The following is a 23489-nucleotide window of genomic DNA, read 5'->3' as shown; positions in this document are numbered from 1 at the left end:
GCTTAGAAACGTCAAAGCTTTAAATCAGTCCCTGAGGACTACCACACCTATACACAGCACCATTTTGGAAGATTTTCACACAAAAAGTTAAACATAAACTCCGTTCAGCAAATTTTAAATTTGCAAAATATTTCCTTCATTTACCCCTTTGGACCCGAGATTCAGCATTAATCCGCAAATATAAAATAGCCAATCCAGAAATAACTCTTTCAAAAGTTATTTCGAAACATAACCACAGAATCAGTGTTCATCCGTGGCATCCCCTTCTTACACAATGATGCTTAAGGTTGTAGGTATGAGATAGTTGTTCAGTTTTTAATAGGTAATCTTCATTAAGTGTTTTGATAAATGTTGTGATGTTTTTTTTTTAGTCCCGTTTTGTCTTTTTCTCTACTTTGTACTCCGTCTCTGTGCACTTTTTGCATTGTTTGACGGGTTAGAAATAAATAAATAAATAATGAAAGTAGGCCATAAAATGTTTCTGGAAAATGCTTTTTGTGGAAAAGGTTTAGATGGGGAATGGTTTTGGGCTTAAGACATTTTCAAATATCGTTTCATCGGAGTTTTTGGAGTACTGGTGACAACCTTCTCGTAGTGCCTCTGAGAGTAGTAAACACAAACTAGAGACCTAATAATGCTAATTTCAATTATCGTCCAGTCACTGGCCTTCCCGGTCAGTGACCACGGAGCAAGGTGTTTTGTGGCATACACTGACGAGACTGGATGGATTGAATCCAATAATAGCAACCAAAACTATGCGCGAGGTCAATACCCATGGACATCAGAAGCGCTGATTGTGACGCAAGAAACGATCCTTAGAGGAGTAATCCAAGGTGGAAGAAAGAAGCTCTTGCTAGTACCGATTCTGAGAGCTAAGTGCCGCTTACCGCTGATGGTTGACGAGTGGTGTCACATCCAAGGGAGAACCAATAGCCCAGCGGCTATTTGGGTGTGGAGGCAATGGGCTCTTGTGGTCTGAGCCTCGGCTTAGTGTTGTGGGTTGAACCAAAATAATACTAGCAATGATAATAATTGAAGGTTTTAGGCTTAAATGGTTTCTGTTAAGAATAAGCAAAAAAGAATTCAAGCAAAAGTAAAGAGCGACGTTAAAATTTAAAATGAATTGAAATTATCATATTTTAATGTGGCTGTGAACCCTTCCCCCCTTTTTACACTAGAATTTAGCTTAGGCCTTATTGAGAGCATAATTAGTGCCGTATCTATAATCTTCAAACTTCATTGGAAAGAATGGGGGTGGGAGGCTAGAGGGGTGGCAACCCTCCAATAAAGGATAGTTTCTGAGTTGCCATTGTGAACTCAATAAAATCACAAGACTCACTTAGAAGAAAATTTGAGACAGAAAAATTTCAAATAATAATAATAAAACACATTTTGTGCACTTTTTGACATTGATGAATAACATAAATAATTTTCCCGAGAACCCAAGTTCAGGACTGAAACCCCAAAATCTTGGAGAAATTCAAAAGAGTGGCAGTCGTACTTGAATCAACCAAGACTAAAAAAAACCTTTAGCCTATATGTTTCTATAAGTTTATAAATATGAGCGTTAAATATTAAATTTAACAGCATATTTATATTCAGAGTTATCACGGGAACCATGGCTGACTTTCGATAAGCAATTTTTACAACAGAAGGTTTTGTAATATTTTATTACTAGCTCTATTTTGCAAAATATCCCGTTCCTAAATCAACAATTAATCACAAGTTTGGCAAAAAACTCACCGAATTGAGAGTAATACCCACAGAAGATGAACACTATCCAGGACAGCACAGATGAACAGCAAAGCAACAGCTTCAAAATAGAGTTCTTCTTTGATGAAAGATATACCACTGGTGATACAATAATAATTGGCTACTACGGCCATGATTGTCAACAGAGAAATCGCAGCCACATCAATAAAGAAGGTTCGAACGCTAGTTGCTTGTGTAGGACTGCGGATCCACTGAAAAAGAAAAAATCTAACTTAACTTTATTTGTCTGGTTTGTTATGAATAAAGAGATCATCCAATTTCCGTGGGAAATGAGGTCATTTTATAGAAGGCGTTCACCACGAACCCTTGGAACTGGTAAGTATAGTTTCACATCATCTACGAACACTGTAATAGAGGAATGCTGAAGAAAAATCATGGATAAAATTCCGAATAAGATTTGGTTGAAGCTGCTTCCTTGGGGCATCCCACCCAAAACATCATACGAAGGGATTATTTTTTTTTATAGCCATCACCTCTTGAGCCTATCCCGATGGAGAATCAATAATAAGAGAAATTGTCTATCATCATTCATCCACGTGACATAATCTAAAAGGCGTATTCCTAACCTTTTTTCGCTATAGTTCCAGAAGGTGGGATTGAATCAAATTTTTTGTAGAACTTATTGTTTGGTATACGGTCATTCAAATGAGTAGTCAAAACCATACAAAAACTATTACTATGAAATACTTCTAGCATACTTTCCTCCACCTTTCTTCGAAGCAATCACGCTTCACAGATTCACAGCTATACTTGATGACAACACTATGCACCTCAGCTGGTCTACTTTCAGCGTCTTCACTGCATCCACCATCCTTGCTACGTATCAAACAGTTCGTGGTAACGAACTGTACGTAAGGCGCGACCCGGCTCAATAGTAACCGAAACTCTAAAAAACGGAATTTTGATACCAATAGATACATCAGAAGAATCAGATTTTTATGCTGATTTCAAATATATAAGTTTCGTGAAGTTTAGTCCTACCCCTCAAAAGCTACGCTCCTGAGAATATTTGCCTTATTTTCGGTGAAAGAGAGAAACACCCCCTAAAATTCAAAGAATGTGATTGAAATTCCCACCATCAAATTTCGCATATCTGCTGCATAAGTTGCAAGCTCCTATGTGTACAAATTCGGAATTTTTCGTTTTCTGATCGAAGAATGATCACTGGTGCGTTTTTGTTTGTTTTGTTTTTTTTTCCCCAGGGATGATAGTATCGATCCAGTGGTTATAAAATATCGTGAAAGGGTTCATTCGAACGGAAATTAAAAGTTCTAGTGCCCTTTTTAAGTGACTAAAAAAATTGGAAGGCAACTTGACCCCCTCCCACGCTCATCTTTTTCCCGAAGTCACCCAATCAAAATTTTGAGATAGCCATTTTGTTCAGCATAGTTAAAAATCTAATTAATATGTCTTTGAGGATGACTTAATCCCCCACAGTTCCCAGGGGAAGGGCTGCAAGTTATAGGATAAGATAAGATAACGTGTATTTCAAGCCAAAATGTGGCCATGTACATAAATAACATACAAGATTAACAAATTACAGCACTCGTCACAATAATAAAGAAAAAAAAACTACTCTCTTCTTTTTGCAAAATACTCATCAAGATATCTTCCCACTAGACAAATAAATTTTGACGACGTACTTTTCAAGGCATCGGGAAGCAGCATTCCATCATTCCCAAATAAATTTTCCCTTACCCCCAAAAGACCTCGACAACGACTCAGACGATGCTCCAAATCCTCATCCTCTTCTTGGCAAAGAGGGCAAGCAAACCTGATGTCCGGAACAATTTTCCTCCTCTAAAAAAATTTCAACTTCGAACGAATCGGATGGCAAATAGAACATAGCTGCATCCAATATGTGAGGTATCAGGAAGGTAAATTTAGCTTAAAGTAAAATTTTTCACCACAAATTACCTCAGTCTCTCTATAATGAGTTAAAGTTTCCAAATTATTAATTTCCTTGCTCCATTTATGCATCGTATGGTCCTCTAGCAACCGCTTCATTTCTTTGTCCGAATTTAATTGTTGACTTTTTGGTCAAAGGGCATCATTTCATATGAAAGAAAAACCTGAAATATCCAGTACTTCTTTAACTTTAAAAGACCAAGATCTTTTTCTATGTACCTGAAGTAACTCATCATATGCAGCCTTCAGTAACCTATCAATGGGTAACTGTACAACCCTTGGCCAAAATTTTATCATTTGGACTATCCTATAACTTTTAAGAGACCAAAGTCCAAGATATCCCTTAAGAAACTAGGAATGGGTCATTCTATGCAACCCTTACAATCTCTTAAAATAACCTAGCTGAACGCTTTCTAACTGGGCAGCGTTCTCATGTCCCCAGATCTCTGCCCCGTAATGGAGAATCGGCATAATCTTGGATAAAAAAAAAACCTCTTATGCAAAGACAAATTCTTTATTCCACTAATTTTATTCCTGAAAAGTGAAAATGTTGCAGCTCTTCCCCTATTTAACACTTCTTTAATATGAGAACTCCATCCACCATTACTTTGGAAGATATAACCAAGATACTTAATTTTTTCAACTACTTCTAATTGTTGTCCTCCAAATACAAATATATTATCAATTTTGTCATGTCTTTTACTTAAAACAACCACTTTAGTTTTCATAACGTTCAGCTGTAACTTTTTCATTTGTAAGTATTCCTCAATTAAATCCAGTAACATCTGAAGCTCCCTTGGCGACTTCGCCACCAATGTAGTGTCATCCGCAAATAATAACACCGAAAAATTAATTTTTCCAAGACACAGCTTTGGAGCCCATTTTTCTTCCAGAAACTCCACCATATCATTCAAAAACAAACCGAACAGTCTCGGGGACATGGCGCTGCCCTGCTTCACTCCTTTCTTAAGGTCAAATAGCCTGAAAAAAGCCCTTTTTAAGTGACCAAAAAAATTGGAGGGCAACTTGGCTCCCTCCCAGGCTCATTTTTTTCCCGAAGTCACACAATCAAAATTTTGAGATAGCCATTTTGTTCAGCATAGTTGAAAATTTAATAAATATGTCTTTGATGATGACTTAATCCCCCACAATTCCCGGAGGAATGGCTGCAAGTTCTGAGCTCTGCCCATTGTTTACATATAGTATTGGTTATTGGGAAGTATACAGGCGTTTTCAGGAGGAAATTTTTTCTAGTGGGGGTCGGGGTCGGAGTAGGGATTACGGGGGAGGATATTTCCACGGAGGATATTTCATTGGGGGAAGGGACATTTCCATGAAGGGGGTGCCAGATTTCCAAAAAAACAAGTTTTTTTCAACTGAAAGTAAGGAGCAACATTAAAACTTAAAACGCACATAAATTATTGCGTTTTTAAGAGAGTTCGGCCCCTCGTCAATTCCTCGCTATACCCGCTAAAAGTTTTTATTAACACTTTCAAAAGAGCTATCTATTCCAATTAACCGGCCTTTGTTATTCAGGGGTTTGTGATTCGAACAAAATTCGAACTTTGCTGTAAAGAGCAAGGTATTGACTAGGGAGCGAACTCCCTAATATACGTAATAAAAACATGCAAATATAGAAATTTGTTACGTAAGTTAATTCGTAAGTTACGTCAGAACAAAATTTCGAGAAAACCAATTAGCCAAAAAAAGGAAAATTAAAATGCAAATCTTGTTTTAATTATTCATGTACGGTGACCCAAAATCAAAGCTGCATTAATTCAAAAACGTTCAGAAATTAACAAAAAAAAAAGTTTTTTTTAACCGAAAGTAAGGAGAGACATTAAAACTTAAAACGAACAGAAATTATTCCGTACACGAAAGGGGCTGTCCCCTCCTCAATGCCTCGCTCTTTACGCTAAAGTTTGACTTTCTCACAACTTTATTTTTTAAAACAACAAAAAACTTTAGCGTAAAGATCGAGGCGTTGAGGAGGGGACAGCCCCTTTCATATACGGAATAATTTATGTTCGTTTTAAGTTTTAATGTCGCTCCTTACTTTCAGTTAAAGTAACTTGTTTTTTTTAGTTAATACTACACACGAACGGGAAGCCATGCACTTGATCAATTTTGTGTTACCTCTTCATCCTCATTTATTCCTATTTTGAGCGATTAAGTCTTTTTGATGTTGATTTTCAAACTATTTTAGCTCCTCAAATTCTCAAAACTTTTCAGAAGTTCATTCATTACACGAACAATTTTGTTTAGGCTAGTTCGTTTGCATCAATCACATCGCCTGTATAATTTTAATTCCAGAAGAGTTTTATCTTCCCACTTGATACCACGTTCCTCAATAGCATTTGCTGTGTCCCTTTGGAAAAAAAAACCATCAAAATAATCCAGATAAGCGTAAGTGAGACACAAACTTTGCTAAACTGCTGATTCTATGCCAAAAAGACTGCTAGAATGGCGTTCTACCTTAACTATAGCAACAGTACTCTCTTCCAAAGCACTAATCACTTCAACAATACTATCTGGCATACAATACAAGCACAGGATCTTTACTAAAGTGTCGCTATTAGGTGAATCAAATGCTATTCATAATCTACAGAGCACAGGACTAAATAAACAAGATAATTAAAACACTTTGCAATTATTACCCTTCGTATAAAATTTAGTCAAAACATCCTCCCCCATTCCTAAAACTACAATATTCCATCATACTTTACCAACAGCCTCTATTAATACAATAAGCGTCACCTTGTTAAGCAATGTGCTTCAACCGAAATGAAGCTAATGCCTCTATAATCGCTATATTCATTTTATTACATTTCTTTATAAAGGCTTAAACTAAAACTTTCCTAACATCACTAGATACCACCCTCTTATAAAAAATCACCGTTTTCAGTATTTTATCTGTAACTCCATAATCACCATATTTAAAAAAACGTTCATCATACATTCTGTATGTGCAGCCTTATCGTTTGTCAAACTTTTTAAAACTATTACTAACTCCTCCTTGCTATAGAAATTTTCTCACAATAAAAATATTAGTAATTCCTTCATTATTTTCTGTACAATTTCCTACATTTATTACGGCTTAACAAACTTTCAAAATATTTTGTCCATCTCTGATTAGCACACTCTCTATCACTAATTGAGATTCAAACGGTGAATAGGTTAAAATGACTTGTTCCCCCCAATCTCTTAACATATCAATACAATATCTTACTATCATGTAGTCTTGCTGTGTTTTCCCCATCATATTCTCGTAAGAGCTTTCACTCAGAATCTGTTTATACAAAACACTTTGGTCTCATCTACAAAGCCTAAGGCCTTTTCGCTAACATTCGTAGCTGTTTTCCTGTTGTTCATCCCAAAAGTATTTTCTATTTCACAAAATATATTCATAAGAACATTCCATTCATCTTCTACATTATCAACTTCAAACCTTTCCAGCGTCAAACCCAATTGTTCTTGAAAGGTTCCACTCAAATTTTCATTCTAACACCTATCAACTTCACAATTTCCTGGTGAGTAGATACCCTTCCTTTATTTCAGCTTTACATCGATTCAGGATAGAACTAGATGATGATCTTTATTTTCAACGTCAGTACTTTTATACTCCCTAATACCCTGTATCGATCCTGTCAGTCTTCTATTTACATAAAAGAAATCAATAAAGTTATATGTCTTACCATCAGCAGATTGCCATGTTAACTTATGGTTCAGGTTATGCGTGGCCAAATGTTGTGTTTGTTATAGCCTAACTAGATAATTTTATCAACAAAATTGTAGCATTCTATTACCATAGCTAGTTTCCTTCCCAGCTCCAAAACGGTATGAGTTGAAGATATTGTATTTCCCTGTTGTACTAGCTTGGGCATCCAATTTTTCTAATAAGAAAACCAATATTTACCTGGGATTTTGTTTATTGGTTCCTGTAAATTTAATTTTAATAAAAACTTCCGAAAAAAAACTTTCTTGAAGCAATTTATGACCAAACCAAAATCGAATTTGTCTCCACTTTATTACTGATAATGTATTTTCAAAAGCGAAAAATTCAAAGAGCCACCTCTAATCACCAATAATGTTCATTAGACAAGATGAAATGCATCAACTGTTGACTGTGTTCTTTACTGGTATCTACCAGTATGCATCTAGAAGAGGTACATCAAGATAGGTGCACAAACCTACCTCTACAAAGAAAAAGATGCATCTTGGAAGAAGTGAAGTACCCTAATAAGCCTGAGAGTGAAAAAACAAGGCACCTCACCTGAACAAGAGTTCTTTGTTTCCTTCGCACGTGAAACTGATACTTGCATAGGTCGCACTTATCTTTGTTGGCAGTTACTAGCCACTTTTCCAAGCAACTCCTATGAATTAAGCCTATGCTACCTGCACATCTGCAAGGATTAACTAATACTTCCTCATTCATACCTGGAAAAATAATTCTTTATACACTACTGTATCAAATATGTTTATCAATAGTTTTCATCAAGGCCTTATCCTGGGGGGGGGTTACCGGTTTGAACCCCCCCCCCTGAAATGTTTGTTTGACTCGTAAAAACTTAACAAAATAGACATAAACAAATTTTGTATGCCTTTTTTGAGATTTTTTATGTAACCCCCCCCTAAAAAAATTCCTACTCCCCCCCCCCCCGAACAAAAATCCTGGATGCACTTCTGGTTTTCATCAGTCCAAAGAACTATAAGATATTAAATATTTTTATTAGGAAAAATGCATGCAAACAGCACATGTTTTAGGAGTATCACAGGACATCTTACAGAGTAAAGTGGGTGTCTGAAACTATAAAAAAGTATTTTTTGGCTCAAAATTTCCACTTTTTCAGTAAAGGTACTTGCTCCCCTCCCAAGATTTTATTGCCCCCCCTCCTAGATTTCAAAAAATACTTTTTTTGTATTCTCATTAGAAAACACTTTTTTATATATATTTTCATGGAAATTTTTAATTTCCCACTGAATGACCCCCTCCAAAGTTTCTACAGATTTCCACACAAAATTGATGGAGGGGGGACATAAATAAAATCATCCACTGAGAACTTGTGATTCCAAACTTAAAAAGCACTGCCTCTAACAAACAACCTAAATACGAAAAAGAACGCTTTTATCAAAGTTGTAGTAAAAAAAAAAAAAAAAACTTGTAGGCGTAGTACGATTTTACTTGTCAAGACTAGATATCATAGTACCATAATTATATGGGCATTTGGTACCAAATTTAGAACTTCCAAATTTGAGCATTTACAATCATTCTTATCATTGTTATTTCTACAATCATTTTTTTTATGAATCTTGGTTCCCTCTCAAAATTAGAATCATCTCCTTATTTGCAAGAACCTGTCAAAATTGTGTTAACACATGTAAATTCTTGAGCAAAAGGTTCATTACTGTTTGGTAGTCTGTTATGCTTGATAATATCAAATCGATTTTGAATATATGCAACCTAATGTTTATGATCACTATTATAATTGGCATGATTTGAGATCAGAAGGAGGTAGTAACACTTGTTGAATTTAGATTTATGTCACTATCTATGGTTAGTTTTCCTGAATTCCTTATTAGATGTAAGTCTTAACTTCCTTCATTAGTATTAACTACATTTTTGACATTCTACTTTTTGATGCCAGGAGATAATGACATCTTACATCTAATGTTTACCTTACTTGATTTATCTGAAGATTTATAGACAGAAGTTTTGCTATTTTTGGCCAAGGAACTGACATAAAAAAAAAATTCAACAAGGGAGAATACTGCTGGACAGCAGTTACTGGTGGCAAGGCTTGTTTTGCAGGATTGTATACATTCACTTGATAATGGTTGTCAGACTTCAAATGTAGTTTGGTATCAGTGTCCTTTCTAAATGAAGAGGAAATTTGAAACATATTCTAACACGTCCATTATCCTAAGTAGCGTCAATTGGGGATTATAAATCAAATTCTACCTCCACCCTCACCTTGCCTCTCCCTTAGAACTGATTCTGTATTTATTGGAAGGCTCAATGAGAGTTGGGATGTTTTGGCATCAAAATGCACCCTTTGAAGTATCTCCCTCCCTCCCTAGTTAAAAAACAGGGATATGTCTCAAAAGGTGCTGTCTCATTTTAATGTCAAAAATCCCAGCTCTCAACTATCTGTTTGGGGGGGGGGGTACAAAAAAAACTTTAAATAACACATCAAAATGTGAAGTTGATATTTTCTGGGAATATTTCCGGTCTACATTGTTATTATGAAATTAAAGAGTAACACTAAACCCCAAAATGAGCAGAATTTATTCCATGTAGGAAGGGACTATCCCTTTCTCATCCTCAGCTCCATCTCAGGGTTGCAGTAACTTTGGAGGGTGCTCATTGCATCAGAAATTGAGGGTTCTATTTTTCAAGGGGGGGGGTATTTTCCGAGGGAGTAAAGGCCAGCTCCTCAATATAGATAGAATTTAACCCCGCTTAGTTCCTGATTCAATGCGAAACCAGCCACTATTCTCATTTCCTAACTTAACCACAGCAATATTATTCCTTTACATAGCACTAATCCATTTAATGTATTTATCTGGCAGGGCCGTATCCAGGATTTTTGTTCGGGGGGTTTACCCGACTTTTTCCCGTGGACTTTATCTAACATCGATCATCATTACGTTAGCTCGAGACCGTTAGTCCACCCCTTGCGAACAAGGACGCGTCCACTAGGCATACTTGCGTATCTTTAAGTTTTTTTTTTTTTTTTTTTTTTTTTTTTTTTTTTTTTAGAAACGCAAAAACAAGACAAGTATTTACATACAGTTAAATACTACAAGTTGTTTTTTTTTAGACAGCAAAAACAGAACGAAAAAAGAAGCCAAATAGTAGAAGTAGTCTATATATTTTTTTTATTTTTTTTATTTTTTTTTTAGCTAAAAGTAAGGGCTAATATCTATAAAACGAAATCCAGGCGACGATTTTTCTTCCCTGAAAAAATGTAGGCAGATGTCAACGTCCCTATGGACTGCAAGGAGGGCTAAGCCACTCAATCGTTCTGCTTCTGTTGAATTTCTCAGCCAGGTTTTGAGCCTTCTGAGCGTTGAGAAACTTCTTTCTGGAGTAGCAGTGCTAACAGGTAACGTCGCAAGAACAGCCAGAAGAAGAAAAACATTTGGAAAAAAGGTGGCGTTGCATGCCTGAAGCGAAGACACAGCACAAGTAGGCCTCTCTGATGCCGGAATATTCTCCCACTTGATGCGTCATAGCTCAATTTCTTGCTTCAGACAGCCTGGCTCGGGAAGAATATCGCCATACAATTCAACCAATGAATCCGGATTGAATGCCTTCAGATCGACAGAAGCAATTTTGGCAGGAGAAAAGGCGCAGAGATTTGACAGCAGTTTCTGGTGAAGCACAAATCGTTGTTTCAGGTCGGAAGTGAAGTGGTCCAGGAAAGGAATAAAGAGCGAGGTTCTACAGTGATTGAGAAAGTCTTGCTCTTCTGCATGCATACTTTGGCTACTTCTCGTCCATGGACGATTCATCTCCAGTCCTTAGTCACTGGCGAAACGCTGAGCTTTGTCGAAAATATACGTGAAAGCAGTAGCAGCATTTCCTTTGTTTTTGAAAGGACAGTTTCCTTGTGCCTGCATGCAACTGCCAAATCATAGTCAGCTAACTGAAGAGTCTTTCACAGTGGAAGTGTAGGACATAAAAGTTATTTCAACAAATGGAGATACGCAAAAATGAAGATTGGTCCATCCTCTCGAGCACCTGCGCTACTGTCACAGACGTTTTTACCTTTCGGTTCTCTTCATCAGCTTCCAAGGATCGCAGGATTGGTCAACAAAGCTCAAGAAAACGCATGACTGAATCGTGGCGCTCCACCCATCTTGTTTTGCAGAGTCCGGTTAAAGTATGTTTCCTCGAATCCGGTAGTATGTCATTGATCTTCTCTTTTAAATTATGTGTCCTGAGTGGGGAAGTATGGTAAAAAATGCAGACTTGTGACAAGACACCAAAGAAATGCTTAAACGCCAGACTAGAGCATACAGAAGAGATGTCCAAGTTGAGACTGTGCGCACTACAACGGACGTAAAGCGCGTTTGGATACTTTTCACGTATAACAGCCTGGATACCCCTAAGATGCCCACTCATTGCTGCTTCACCGTCATATCCCTGACCAACCATCTTATTAAGATTAAGACCAAGGCTTTCGAGAAATCGCAGGATTGATGAAGCCAGACCTTGCCCAGTCAAATCAGAAACTGGGGTAAAACCAAGGAAGTCCTCATGCAGGTTCTCTTTGAATGTGTAGCGGACACAAACAGACAGGTGCTCCATGTTCGAAACGTCCGCCGTTTCATCGGCAAGCACCGAAAAGCATGGACTTGTGTTTTCTCTTTCCACAATAGACTGCTGAAGAAGCTCCCCGGATGCGGCGATAATACCCTTCTGGATGATGAGAGAAACATATGTGGCATTTCCAGCCGCAGAAAGAAGGTGGTTCTTCAGAACATCGTCACCGTGCCTCGCCCTCAGCCGCAGTTGTGTTCGGAAGCTGCCATCATTGTGGGAAGGTTCTGGATCCGAGACCGAAATGCGGCCGGAATTGTTAGTACCACGAAGGGCAAGCTGTTGCCACCCACAAAATATCACCGTCTCAAAAATTGGTCGCAACTTCTGGCGATTTTCTTGAAACTGCGCTTTCCTTGCCACGTCTAGTTGGTGTGCGATATTATCCTGCCTTTTCTCCGAGACAGAAATGAAGTTTTCAGCCAATACCATGCAGTTTCTATGAAACTCTGCTTGTTGGTGAGCTGTGAAGCACTCTATCGCATCCTTCCAGTTCCTGAATGGTTTGGTGACTAGATTCCCCAAGCGCTGGTGGCAGCCTTTGCCAGCTGTCTCTGACGAGAACAGAATGTAAAATCTGCAAAAAGCAGCGTCCTCAGACGGAGAGTAGGACAACCAGCTTAAACGAGCGAGCCAAGTTAACTGAAACTTCAGCTTCCGTTTTTCGGATACTTGAAAAATATAGGAGATATCTGGAGTCCAAGGGCTCTTCAGCAAACGAAGTTTAGAATTTGCATCAAGACTGGATGATTTGTTGACAAAACGACCGATGTCATTTGCAAACAATGACAGAGACTGGGTTGGTGCAGGTGCGTGTTGCGTCATGGTTGGTTCCAGGGTCCGTGATTCAGAAGCTTCAACGATGGCTCCAGTGCCCTTCAGATCCACAGATGTAGATGAATGCTACGCAGACGTCCCGCTAACGCCACTGTCAGAAACGTCCCTGGTCCACTTGGGCGCAAAAAACGACGTAATGTCACACTTCCTCTTTGTGTTGAAAATTGCTCTTCTCTTATCCAAGTCTGAAATTGAACTGAACTGATAATCTTGCACTCTTATAACATTTACCTGGAGTCCCCATTAATTCTAATTTACTATGCAAGGTTTGACATTGCATAATAAGGCGAACATGGGGTTACCTAATTGTGTAAGCTGATCACAACCTTTTACCCACAAAATTGCAATAGGATTTTTGTATGCCAAAAAATACAATGGGATAATGGCGCATACTAAACTTAATTTCCTGTCCAAGGTCTGGTGAACATTGGGTTACCTACGGTTACCTAATTTCGTAGGCTGATAAGCACCGTTTACCCACGGAATGCAAAAGAACCTAGTGTGGGAGCATATTTTTTTCTGGTAAGGTTTTGTCTTTACAGGTATTTTCTAGACTAATTTCCGACTTGGTCAAAAATTTCGGGGGGGGGGGGTTCAAACCTGGTAACACCCCCCCCCCTGGATACGGCCTTGTTATCTGGTATACCATGCAAGGATAGGAGCTTTGCTAAAGCATTTCTATTGGCTGAATCAGATGCTTGGTCATAATATGCAAAACTAAGGACTAGAGGAGTCTGATAGCACAGACGCATCTCGATTATTAATCTAAGAGCTAAGAAATTTGGTCAATTTATCCTCTCCTCTCCCTAAAACCACACTGTTCCTCTCTCAAAACTTTATCTACTGCCTCTCTAAGTCTAAAAAGTATCATCAAACCAAGTACTTTGCTTCCTACAGCAACCAGACTAATGTCTCAATAATTACCACATTCATTCTTATCACCTTTCTTATAGGAGTTTACTTAACGTTGTCCTAAAATTGCTAGTTACTTCCCTGTTTTCAAAAGTCATATACATAATTTTCAGTAATTTATCTCTAACTTCATAACTACCTTATTTAAAAACTTATTTACCACACTATCAGGACCAGGGTCTTACTAATTTTTAATCCTTTTATTAATGTCACTAATTCACCCTCACAAAACAAATTTCCATTTACTTCCAGAGTGTCACAAGCTTTTTCATTTTTTTCCATAGCTTTTCCTGTAACTTTATCATGTTTTTTTACATTTTCAAAAGGTTCCACCCATCTCTCTTTAACTCTTTCCTTATTGCTAATTGTTGTTCTGTTCCTATCTTCAACTGGGATAAGTCCAGATTGACTGTTATCTCTGAATTTTTGACATGCCAGTGCAATATTCTACTATTATGCCATCTGACTCCATCTTCTGGATCTTCAGCAATTTTATCCATGGCCTCCACTTCAGACCTTTTTATTTTATATTTTAATGCTTTATCCACTTTCCTTTTATTTTCATATGATCTATGACTCAAATATTCCTTGCACAAGCCCCTCCACTTCTTACCTGAACTTAAAGCATTTTGACTGTTATTCCTAGTTGTGTTTCTAACTTGCACCATCTGCAACTTCACAAACCATGTTCCTAAAATTATTCATTCATCTTCTACATTGTCAAATTTTAGACTCTACACTTTAGTATTCAGCTGTTCCTGGAAAGTTTCTCATAACTTCTAAGAAGGTTATTACCCTTCCTAAATTTCCGCTTTATATTAACACTAGACACTGCTAGATGGTGACTTTTACTTTTAGCATCAATGAAAGCACTCTTATATACCCTGTATCTTGTATCAGTCCTGCCAGTCTTCAGTTTACAATAACAGAATCAATAAGGCTAGCTATCATACCATCATGCAAATACCATGTTAACTTATGGGCCATTCTATGATCAAATACTGCATTGGTTATAACTAGATTATTATACCTAAAAAATTGCAGTAGTTTATAACCATTACTATTTTCTTTTACTATGCCAAATTTATCTTGGCTAGGGTATCATTTATCCCTATTTCTACCAAGCTGGGCATAAGAATCCCTTAATAAAATCCCCATATTTCTAATGGGGATCCTGTCTATTGTTCCTATAGCTGTAAATAAAATTTGTCTGAGTTACTACTGTCTCCATCCTTCAGTTTTACAGGGGCATATACTACCATGACTGATACCCTGTACTTCTTAGTCACAAAATGAGCAACTAGCTTTCTATTACCAATACTTTCCCAACCTTAAACAAGACTCGGCAGCTTCCCTATTTGTTATGAGCCCTACTCCTTGCCTATAAATCCCATCTTTCGCACCTGAGTGATTCCTCGTGTTTTAGAGATAGAACTACTAAGGAAACATGTCATTATGTTCAATATTCACTGCTAAGTTGATCTTTCAGATTCCAAATCCCTTGGTAAATGATAAATGGCATAATAGCAAAAGCCAAAAAAAGGAGTAGTGCTATTGTAAAAGACAATGGGAATACATAAAATTGGCTGCATATTTGTCCACCAGGGGAGAGGGATAAGAGGAAGTAATGTGGATTTAGGAATGATATAAGTTAGCATTTATGATTGTTTTAAGTAGATTTTAGAACTGTTTAGCTTTTTTATCAAATGGTACCCAATCCTTATGCATTACTCATAAGAGTTGAAAATTGCCAACTGTCAGTTCCTGCAGATTTATCATTTTTAAGCTTATTTAATATGGTCTTGACTTTAAAGAGCAAATAGGTTCAGTCCCAAAATCAAGCTGAAAAAGTAGTAATTCATTCAAGTTATCTAGAGGACTTGTGGGTTGCAGAAAGTTCAATACCTTAATAAAGTACAATTTCTACCTATTGTAAACATGTTCTTTATTTGTACACAGCTACCCATCTTTACTTTCATAGCACAAACTGGTTTTCAAAATTTTTTATCAATATAATACACTGTTCTTCTTGCCTATCTCCTTTACTTGCAGTTGCCTCAGCTTCAGCTGCTTTTGTCTCCATGAAGAGATGTTTATCAGCTTTTATAAGCTGTACTATTTCCAACAGTTTTGTTTATGAAATCAAATAATTGAATTTGTGAAACAAAACCTGGCAAAAACCTATTTATGCCATATTCTGAGCTGAGTCCTGTAACCAAAAATGTCTCACTTCAATAGATTCAAAAATCTGTTACTTGTTTTTGGTATATACCCTAGGGCTCTATCAGGGCACCAAGGGGAGGGAGAGAGTTGTAACACTGTTGAGCTGAAATTAGCTCTGAAAGTCAGTTGAGTAGAATTTTACTGAATCTAACAAAGTAAGAATTTTGTTTTCATAACATTTAGTTCCAAAAAGACCAAGGAAAGGACTTCTAGGCTATTTTGAGATATTGTGATTCAGCTAATCCCTTTTTTCCCATTTTTCTAAAAAGCTTTTGACTTTATGTTTTCTGTGCCATCTTAGCAGGAACAATCCTCTCCTCTACCCACCGAATCACAATCTAGGGTGAGATACATCCAATAGTCTAACAGCTAATCACCACTTCAACAGTTAAAACTCTGTCATATCTCTATTACATCACCTAGAAACTTAGGTAGGATACCACACAGGCATATAAAATATTCTAATACAAAAAAGGGCATGAAAACAATAAAATGGCCATAGTCGGTTGTTTGATTAAAAAACCAAATGTGGTCTGTTTTGTTACCTTGTTTGTATTATAATAATCTATTATTAGACACACAACACATTTTATCTAGCTTTGTTGCCTTTATAAAGTGGTAACAATTATCATATTAGACTTTATCAAGATGTTTTTATCAGTCAATCAATCAATTGATGCCTTTCTGTTGTTTTCCTGCCTTTTAATATGCCAGTTATAAAACAGAAAATATAATTTATCCTACTTTGTAATTTTTTGCCATAATGCAGTAGTGATAATTCCAATCTGGGACTTTATTAAGATCAGAGTTTTTCTTGGATGTGTTTTTTCCCTTTTCTAGCATATGTATTTGTTTTAATTAAGTATAGTTTGTTGAATTTTTTCTTCTCTTTTTGTTTTGGTTAATAAAACCTTCTAAATATGCCAGAAATTTTTAGATCTTTATTATTATTAGTTTAAAAAAAGTTTTTTTGTTAATTGTTCTTCTATTTAAAAATATATTACACCTACACTGATTTTTCTACAATTTTAATTTTGTTTTAACTACCCTGGAGAGATATTTTGAGGTACCAGCCTCTACCCCTTCCTCTCAAACAGTGGTGGATCCAGGGGGAGCACCCCCCCTAACATGGTCTAAAGCAGTATAATTTACTTAATTAATGCAAGTTTGCATTAATTAAATTTGCTCCTAATGCAAGTTTATTGGATCAAACTATTTTGAGCCCCCTCCTAAAAAAATCCCGGATCTGCCACTGCTTTCAAAAGGGCACTGATCTTTGATGACCTTTTATCATTTTTGCATTATCAAAGCAGAACCTTGAGAAACAGATACACTGGTCGAATAAGGCAAAAGGGGAAGTGATTTCAGCCTTATATCTTTGCTCTAGGCTAAAAATCCCACTGAAATAGAAGGAATAAGATTTTAAAAATGGGAACCAATGAAAAAGAGAATGAAAATACACAATTAAGGTAAAAACCTTTTGTCAAAATTTAGAAAGGCATAGAACTGTCATCTTTACAATATTCTAGGCTGAAGAAAAAAGGGAAGGGTTGAGATAGTGGCTTCATAACATCTTCCAAGAGTATATTTTAGGCCAGGATATCATTCCTGGAGATTTCATTCATCTAACTTAACTGCTTTCCCAGATAGCGAGTAGCTGCTCAACTAGAACTTGCTCAACTCAACTAGAATTTTTTTTTAGCCAACTAGGTGGCTAATATTAATGAAAGTGTATATATAGGAATCTTTAAATTTGTCAACCAGTTGGCTATTGGATCTCACCTCTGTGTACATTTCAGCCTGAATTAGCCAGCTAGTCAGCTAATAACAGAACTGGATATACTCTACAGCCTGAAACTAGCCAACTAGTTGGCTATTAAGATCCCTGTCATATATAAACTTTAGTTTAAAATAGCCAACTAGTCAGCTATGAATAGAATTTCTAATACACTTGTGGAAATAGCTAACTAGTTGGCTATTTTAAACTAAGTCTTTATATACCTTGAATCTTAATAGCCAACTAATTAGCAAATTTCACAAGTGTATTAGGAACTTTATTAATAGCTGAGTAGTTGGCTATTTTAAAGTAAACTTTATATACAACTGAGATCCTAATAGCCAACTAGCTATCTAATTCCATAAGTGTATTAGAAACTTTATAAATAGCTGACCAGTTGGCTATTTTAAAATAAAGTTTATGTATACCTAGGATATTAACAGCCAACTACTTAGCTAATTCCATTGTGTAAATACAATTCTACTATGAGCTGAATAATTGGCTAATTCAGGCTAAAGTGTATATTTAGGTGAGATCTAATAGCCAACTGGTCGGCTAATCTAAACATGTGTATATGGTTCAGACCTTAATAGCCAAATAGTTAGCAAATTTTACTGTTTATTAGAAACTTTATTACCTTAATTTGCACTTTGGAGCAAATTAAGATCCATTGTGATCTGTTACTTGCTCTATACTTGATGATGTGAATGATTAAACATCAAATGCATTCCACTGGTACTTCCAGGGAACACATTCCATTCAACATCCAATAATTGATATTCAAATATTGATAGCTGACTAGTTGGCTATTTTAAACTAAAATTTTCACAACTTGAATGTAAGGGTGGGTAGGGAATAAGGTAAGGTTGGCAGGGTGGGGGAGAGGAGAGGGAGTTGAGTATAATGAGTGATGGAGACTGGATTATTATTATTTTTCTTTTATATTTTATTTATGTATTATTATTTTTAATTCAGTTATTTATTTATTTTTATATATTTTATTTTTTTATTATTATTATTATTTATATATATATATATATATATATATATATATATATATATATATATATATATATATATATATATATATATATATATATATATATATATATATATATATATATATATATATATATATATATATATATATATATATATATATATATATATAGGATATAGTTTATCTATTTTTGGTTTATTTATAATAGTTTTAATTAAATAGTTGAGGTTTATGTAAATAGTTGAGTTATTAGGTAAGTAGTTACATGGAGTTTCACACAATTGAAAACCTTCATAGGTTTTCTCCAGTGTGAAAGTGTTGTTTAATTTATTTATTTGTTTATGAATGTGGATTAATAAACTTATGAACCTGGATGCTTCATAGCAAACTAGTTAGCTAATTCCACAAGTGTATTAGAAATTTTATAATTGTTTAGTGCAACAAGCTTATTAAAGCTTACCATTTTGGTACTAAATAAATAAATAAATAGCTGACTAGTTAGCTATTTTAAACAGAAGTTAATGTATACCTGGGATATTAATAGCCAACTAGTTAGCTAATTTTATAGTGTATTAATATAATTCTAATATTAGCTGACTAGTTGGCTAATTAATACTGAAATGTATATATAGGTGAGATCTAGTAGCCAACTGGTTGGCTAATTTAAAGATTCAACATATATATATACACTGTCATTCATTTTAACCACCTAGTTGGCTAGACATTTTTTCTACATATAATTATCAACCACTCCCAACTACCTATAAGCAATATTCAAAAATTAGGAATCAGTCTAGAGTTAGATCTACTCAGAAGCACAAGAATAAACTGTCAATATTTACCAAAGATAATTTTGGTAACATTCTTGTTAGTTACTTTTTGCAATCTTGGAAAGGGGTTTTGTTAGGAAAATGAAACTTTCAGTAATGGATGCAGGACCAAAACATACTCTGGGAAGGTATTGCCAAGCTTCTATGTTAACCCTCTTCTGATTTCTAAGTCTTTGAAATTTGACTACTTGACAGGTCTATACCTATTAAAATTTAGACAAAACAACATTTGGTAAATTTCTAGTGGGCCATATAATTTAGCTAAGATGAAAGTGAAAACATCATTTAGATACCTTTTTTTTATGCTCTTTTATAATTCAATAATCACTTCTGGGGTTAACTGCATCTTGAGCCCCTTTCATAACTGCAATGTTTTCACTTTCATCCCAGCTAAATTTCAAAACTTCATTGTAAATTTGCAGTGGGCCATATAATTTAGCTAGGATGAGAGTGAAAACATGATTTCATGCTGTTTTATGCTCTGATAATTCATATAAAATACCTTTAGGGCCCCTTTAAGGGCTCAAGATGCAATTAGCAAATGAAGCAATTTTTGAATTATGAAAGAGCATAAAAAAGGCATCAAATGATGTTTTCACTTTTATCTTAGCTAAATTATGTGGCCCACTAGAAATTTACCCAACATTTTATTTAATTTTCAGTTATCAGTTTCTTTTTCTCCATTTTCTAGTTCTGAAAATATAATTCCTGTTATTTAAGTAAAATTTTAAGCCATATCAATGTTGTTTTCAAAATTTAAGAAAAGTGTTTGCAGATCTTTTAAACCTCATAAATTGGGATTGAGCAAAGTTGTGAAGCTGAAAATAATTTTATTGTACATTATTTAGCCTATGCAGAAGATAGTCTATATTTTCCAAGGTTTCACTTTTATAACACAAATATTGGTAAAAATTTACTAAATAATAGGCTATTACTGAGCTAAAACCAAAGTGAATATCCCACTCAATGCCTTTTTTTATGCTCTTTAAAAACATAATAATCATTTTTGTTGGAAAATAATTTTAGCCCCCTCCACTATATACCAATTCAGGGTATATATTTGCACATTAATGTGCAAATATATACCCCCACCCCCCGAATGTGCAAATATATACCCTGAATTGGTATATATAGGGGTGGGGGCTAAAATTCATTTCCAACAAAAATGATTATTATATTTGTAAAGAGCATAAAAAAGAACATCAAGGGGTATACTCAGTTTATTCATAACTCAATAGGCCTGTTTTTTCACTCATCAATGTGCTAAGATCTTACATCTTTTGTCAGAAAACACTTAAAAGTGAAATCTTTGAACAAAGATCTGGTAAAGTTCTACGAAATCATATTATTGAGTTAGGACTAAAGTGAATATACTATCCGATGCCTTTTTTTAGGCTTATTATAAATATAATAGGCCTAAGAATTGAAAACGTACATGAACTAAATCCCCCCCCCCCATCACTGCTCTACCTAACCTAACCTAACCCTTAATGGGCCTTGAGAGGGGGGGGGGGCGGAAAATCATTTCCGTTTTAAATGCGTGTTATATTTTTAATAAGCATAAAAAAAAGCATTGAATGGTGTATTCACTTTTGTCCTAACTCAATAATATGATTTCATAGAACTTTACCAAAGATCTTACATCTTTGGTTGTTTTGTGCAAATGCCTTTCATCATTCAGCTCTGATCAGAGGTCTGAGAACACTGATGAGTAGATCATCAAAGTTCTCTCATCATTGTTCTATATGGCAAAACAGTGGCGGTCTTCACACTTTTTGCTAACATCAGTGAGCTGTAAGATCTTAGAACAAAGATGAGTTAAAAAACGATAGGGTAAGACATCCAGTAGTCCGACACTTTAATCACTTTGAAAACTTTTTGACATTTAAACTACTCTAATTACTGTATTATACCACCTAGAAACTTAATTTTTGTATCAAAAAATTTCTGAAGAATTTCTGAACAAGTAGGTTACTAATTCAAATATTTTCATGAATTTACTAACTATTTACATCTATTTTGAATTTACATCTATTTTTGAATTTACTAACAAGTGACAATTCTGCCTAAACTCGGACATACAAACGGCTCATTGTAAATTGGTTATTAAAATAGTATAAAAGATTCTCTCTGAGAAAAGACAGGTGGCTGATTACTGGGTGTCTTACCTAATCTTTGCAGAAAGATGTAGCCTAAGATCTTAGATGTAAGATCTTAGGGCTAAAAAACGGGCCTAATAATATGACTTGGTAAATATTTACCCAAACATTTTTAAAGGTCATCTAAAGTCACGGTAAAATTCTACTTTAGTTACTTTTGACTATCTTGGAAAGGGGTTAGGTTAAGAAAATGAAACTTTCAGGGATGGGTCTACAGGCTAAAGTATGTCCTGGGAAGATATTTTGAAGTACTCACCTCCACTCCTTCTCCCTCTAGAGGGTCCTGACCTTTGATGACCTTTAAAAATATGTGAGGTATAGAAGTGAAACCTTGCAAAATAGATCTTCTGCTTAAATGAAGTACAATAAAATCGTTTTCAGCTTCACAACTTTGCTTAATCCCAATTTATAAGGTTTTAAAGATATGCAAATACATTTCCAAAATTTTGAAAATAAACTATTTATATGTCTTAAAATTCTGCTCAAATAACTGAAATTGCATTTTCAGAGCTAAAACCAGAGAAAAAGAAACTGATAACTGAAAATTAAGGTAAAATGTTGTTTTGTCAAAATTTCAATGGGTATAGACCTGTCATGTAGGCAAATTTCATGACCCTTTAGAGGGAGAAGGAGTGGAGGTAGGTACTTCAAAATACCTTCCCGGGACATACTTTAGCCTGTAGACCCATCCCTGAAAGTCTCATTGTCCTAACCTAACCCCTTCCCAAGATAGCCAAAAGTAGCTAAAGTAGAATTTTACCAAAGTCACTACCATCTAGAGGGAGAAGAGGTGGAGGTAGGTAGGCCTAACCTTCTTTAAAATACCTACCCAGGACATAGGCTACTTTAGTCTGTAAACCCATCCCTGAAAGTTTCATTTTCCTAATATAAACTCTTTCCAAGACAGCGAAAATTGGCTAAACTAAAATTTTACCATAATTTTAATCAAAATATTTTTTCAAGATTAAGCACAGCCTGAGTCCTGTGGTTAGCTATCCAGGAAATAGTTATGCTTAGTCTATAGTTCAGACCAGGCAAGCCCATCTTATCAGCATAGTTTTAGATAAAAATATGTTTTAGTTACTAGGCTATGAGAAAACGTATGCAGTATTATCTTTACTAACCATCATAACAAATACGACAAAAAGGTCCGCCGGGACTTTGCATGGTGCTATTTTAAATTTAGGAATTTGTATACTAGCGACATTGCCATAATACAATGAGGCCTATTGTGGTTTTTACCATTTTTATCAACACTTACCAAATTTTGTATTTTGCTAATTGGCTAACCCTTGCTCAAAAAATGCTCTAAAGCGGCGTTCACAAGCGTTTCTAGATAGAATCCCATGTCTAGACACGTATCTAGCCAGAATCTAATGTCTAGGTAACGACCATTCACATGTAAAATTCGGTGCTTAGCTAAAACTACAAATCTAGTTTCAAATTTGGTCATTCCTAGCCAATCAACAGACCTTATGCGGGCAGAACTTTCAAAATTGTAATCCATTTTTTACAGTCACAAGCTAATGGATGAAATAAGCAAAACAATTGCCTTAGTGAGCTTCACTATTATGTCTGGTGTTGCATGTTTGCCTAAAATGACAAAAACAATTAATGAGAAAACAAAAATTAAATTTCAGTTTCCAAATGTAAACAAAAATGATTAAATAGTGGATCTTGACACATTCTGATTGTCAGTAATCGAAAATCCTAGACATTGAGTTCTAGAGTCTAGAACTCAATG

The 23489-nt window shown here is 35.5% G+C and overlaps 1 protein-coding gene across 1 annotated transcript in view; it reads right to left on the bottom strand.

Moving 5' to 3' along the window:
• Positions 1-22912, bottom strand: part of LOC148944578 (E3 ubiquitin-protein ligase MARCHF2-like) — a 30566-nt gene extending 7654 nt beyond the window's left edge. Inside the window, exons 1-3 of the mRNA XM_089100231.1 lie at positions 22870-22912; positions 7955-8118; positions 1744-1964 (exon numbers count right to left, since the gene is read on the bottom strand). Coding sequence (XP_088956357.1) covers positions 1744-1964; positions 7955-8118; positions 22870-22912 — 428 coding nt within the window. The remainder of the gene's footprint in view (positions 1-1743; positions 1965-7954; positions 8119-22869) is intronic.
• Between the last annotated feature and the right edge of the window lie 577 nt (positions 22913-23489).

The sequence above is a fragment of the Artemia sp. Qi Xiang Cuo genome, chromosome 14 (genome assembly GCF_049724085.1).
Source record: "Artemia sp. Qi Xiang Cuo chromosome 14, ASM4972408v1, whole genome shotgun sequence".
In the NCBI taxonomy this organism is placed as follows: domain Eukaryota; kingdom Metazoa; phylum Arthropoda; class Branchiopoda; order Anostraca; family Artemiidae; genus Artemia; species Artemia sp. Qi Xiang Cuo.
This window is presented reverse-complemented; position numbering and strand designations above follow the sequence as displayed.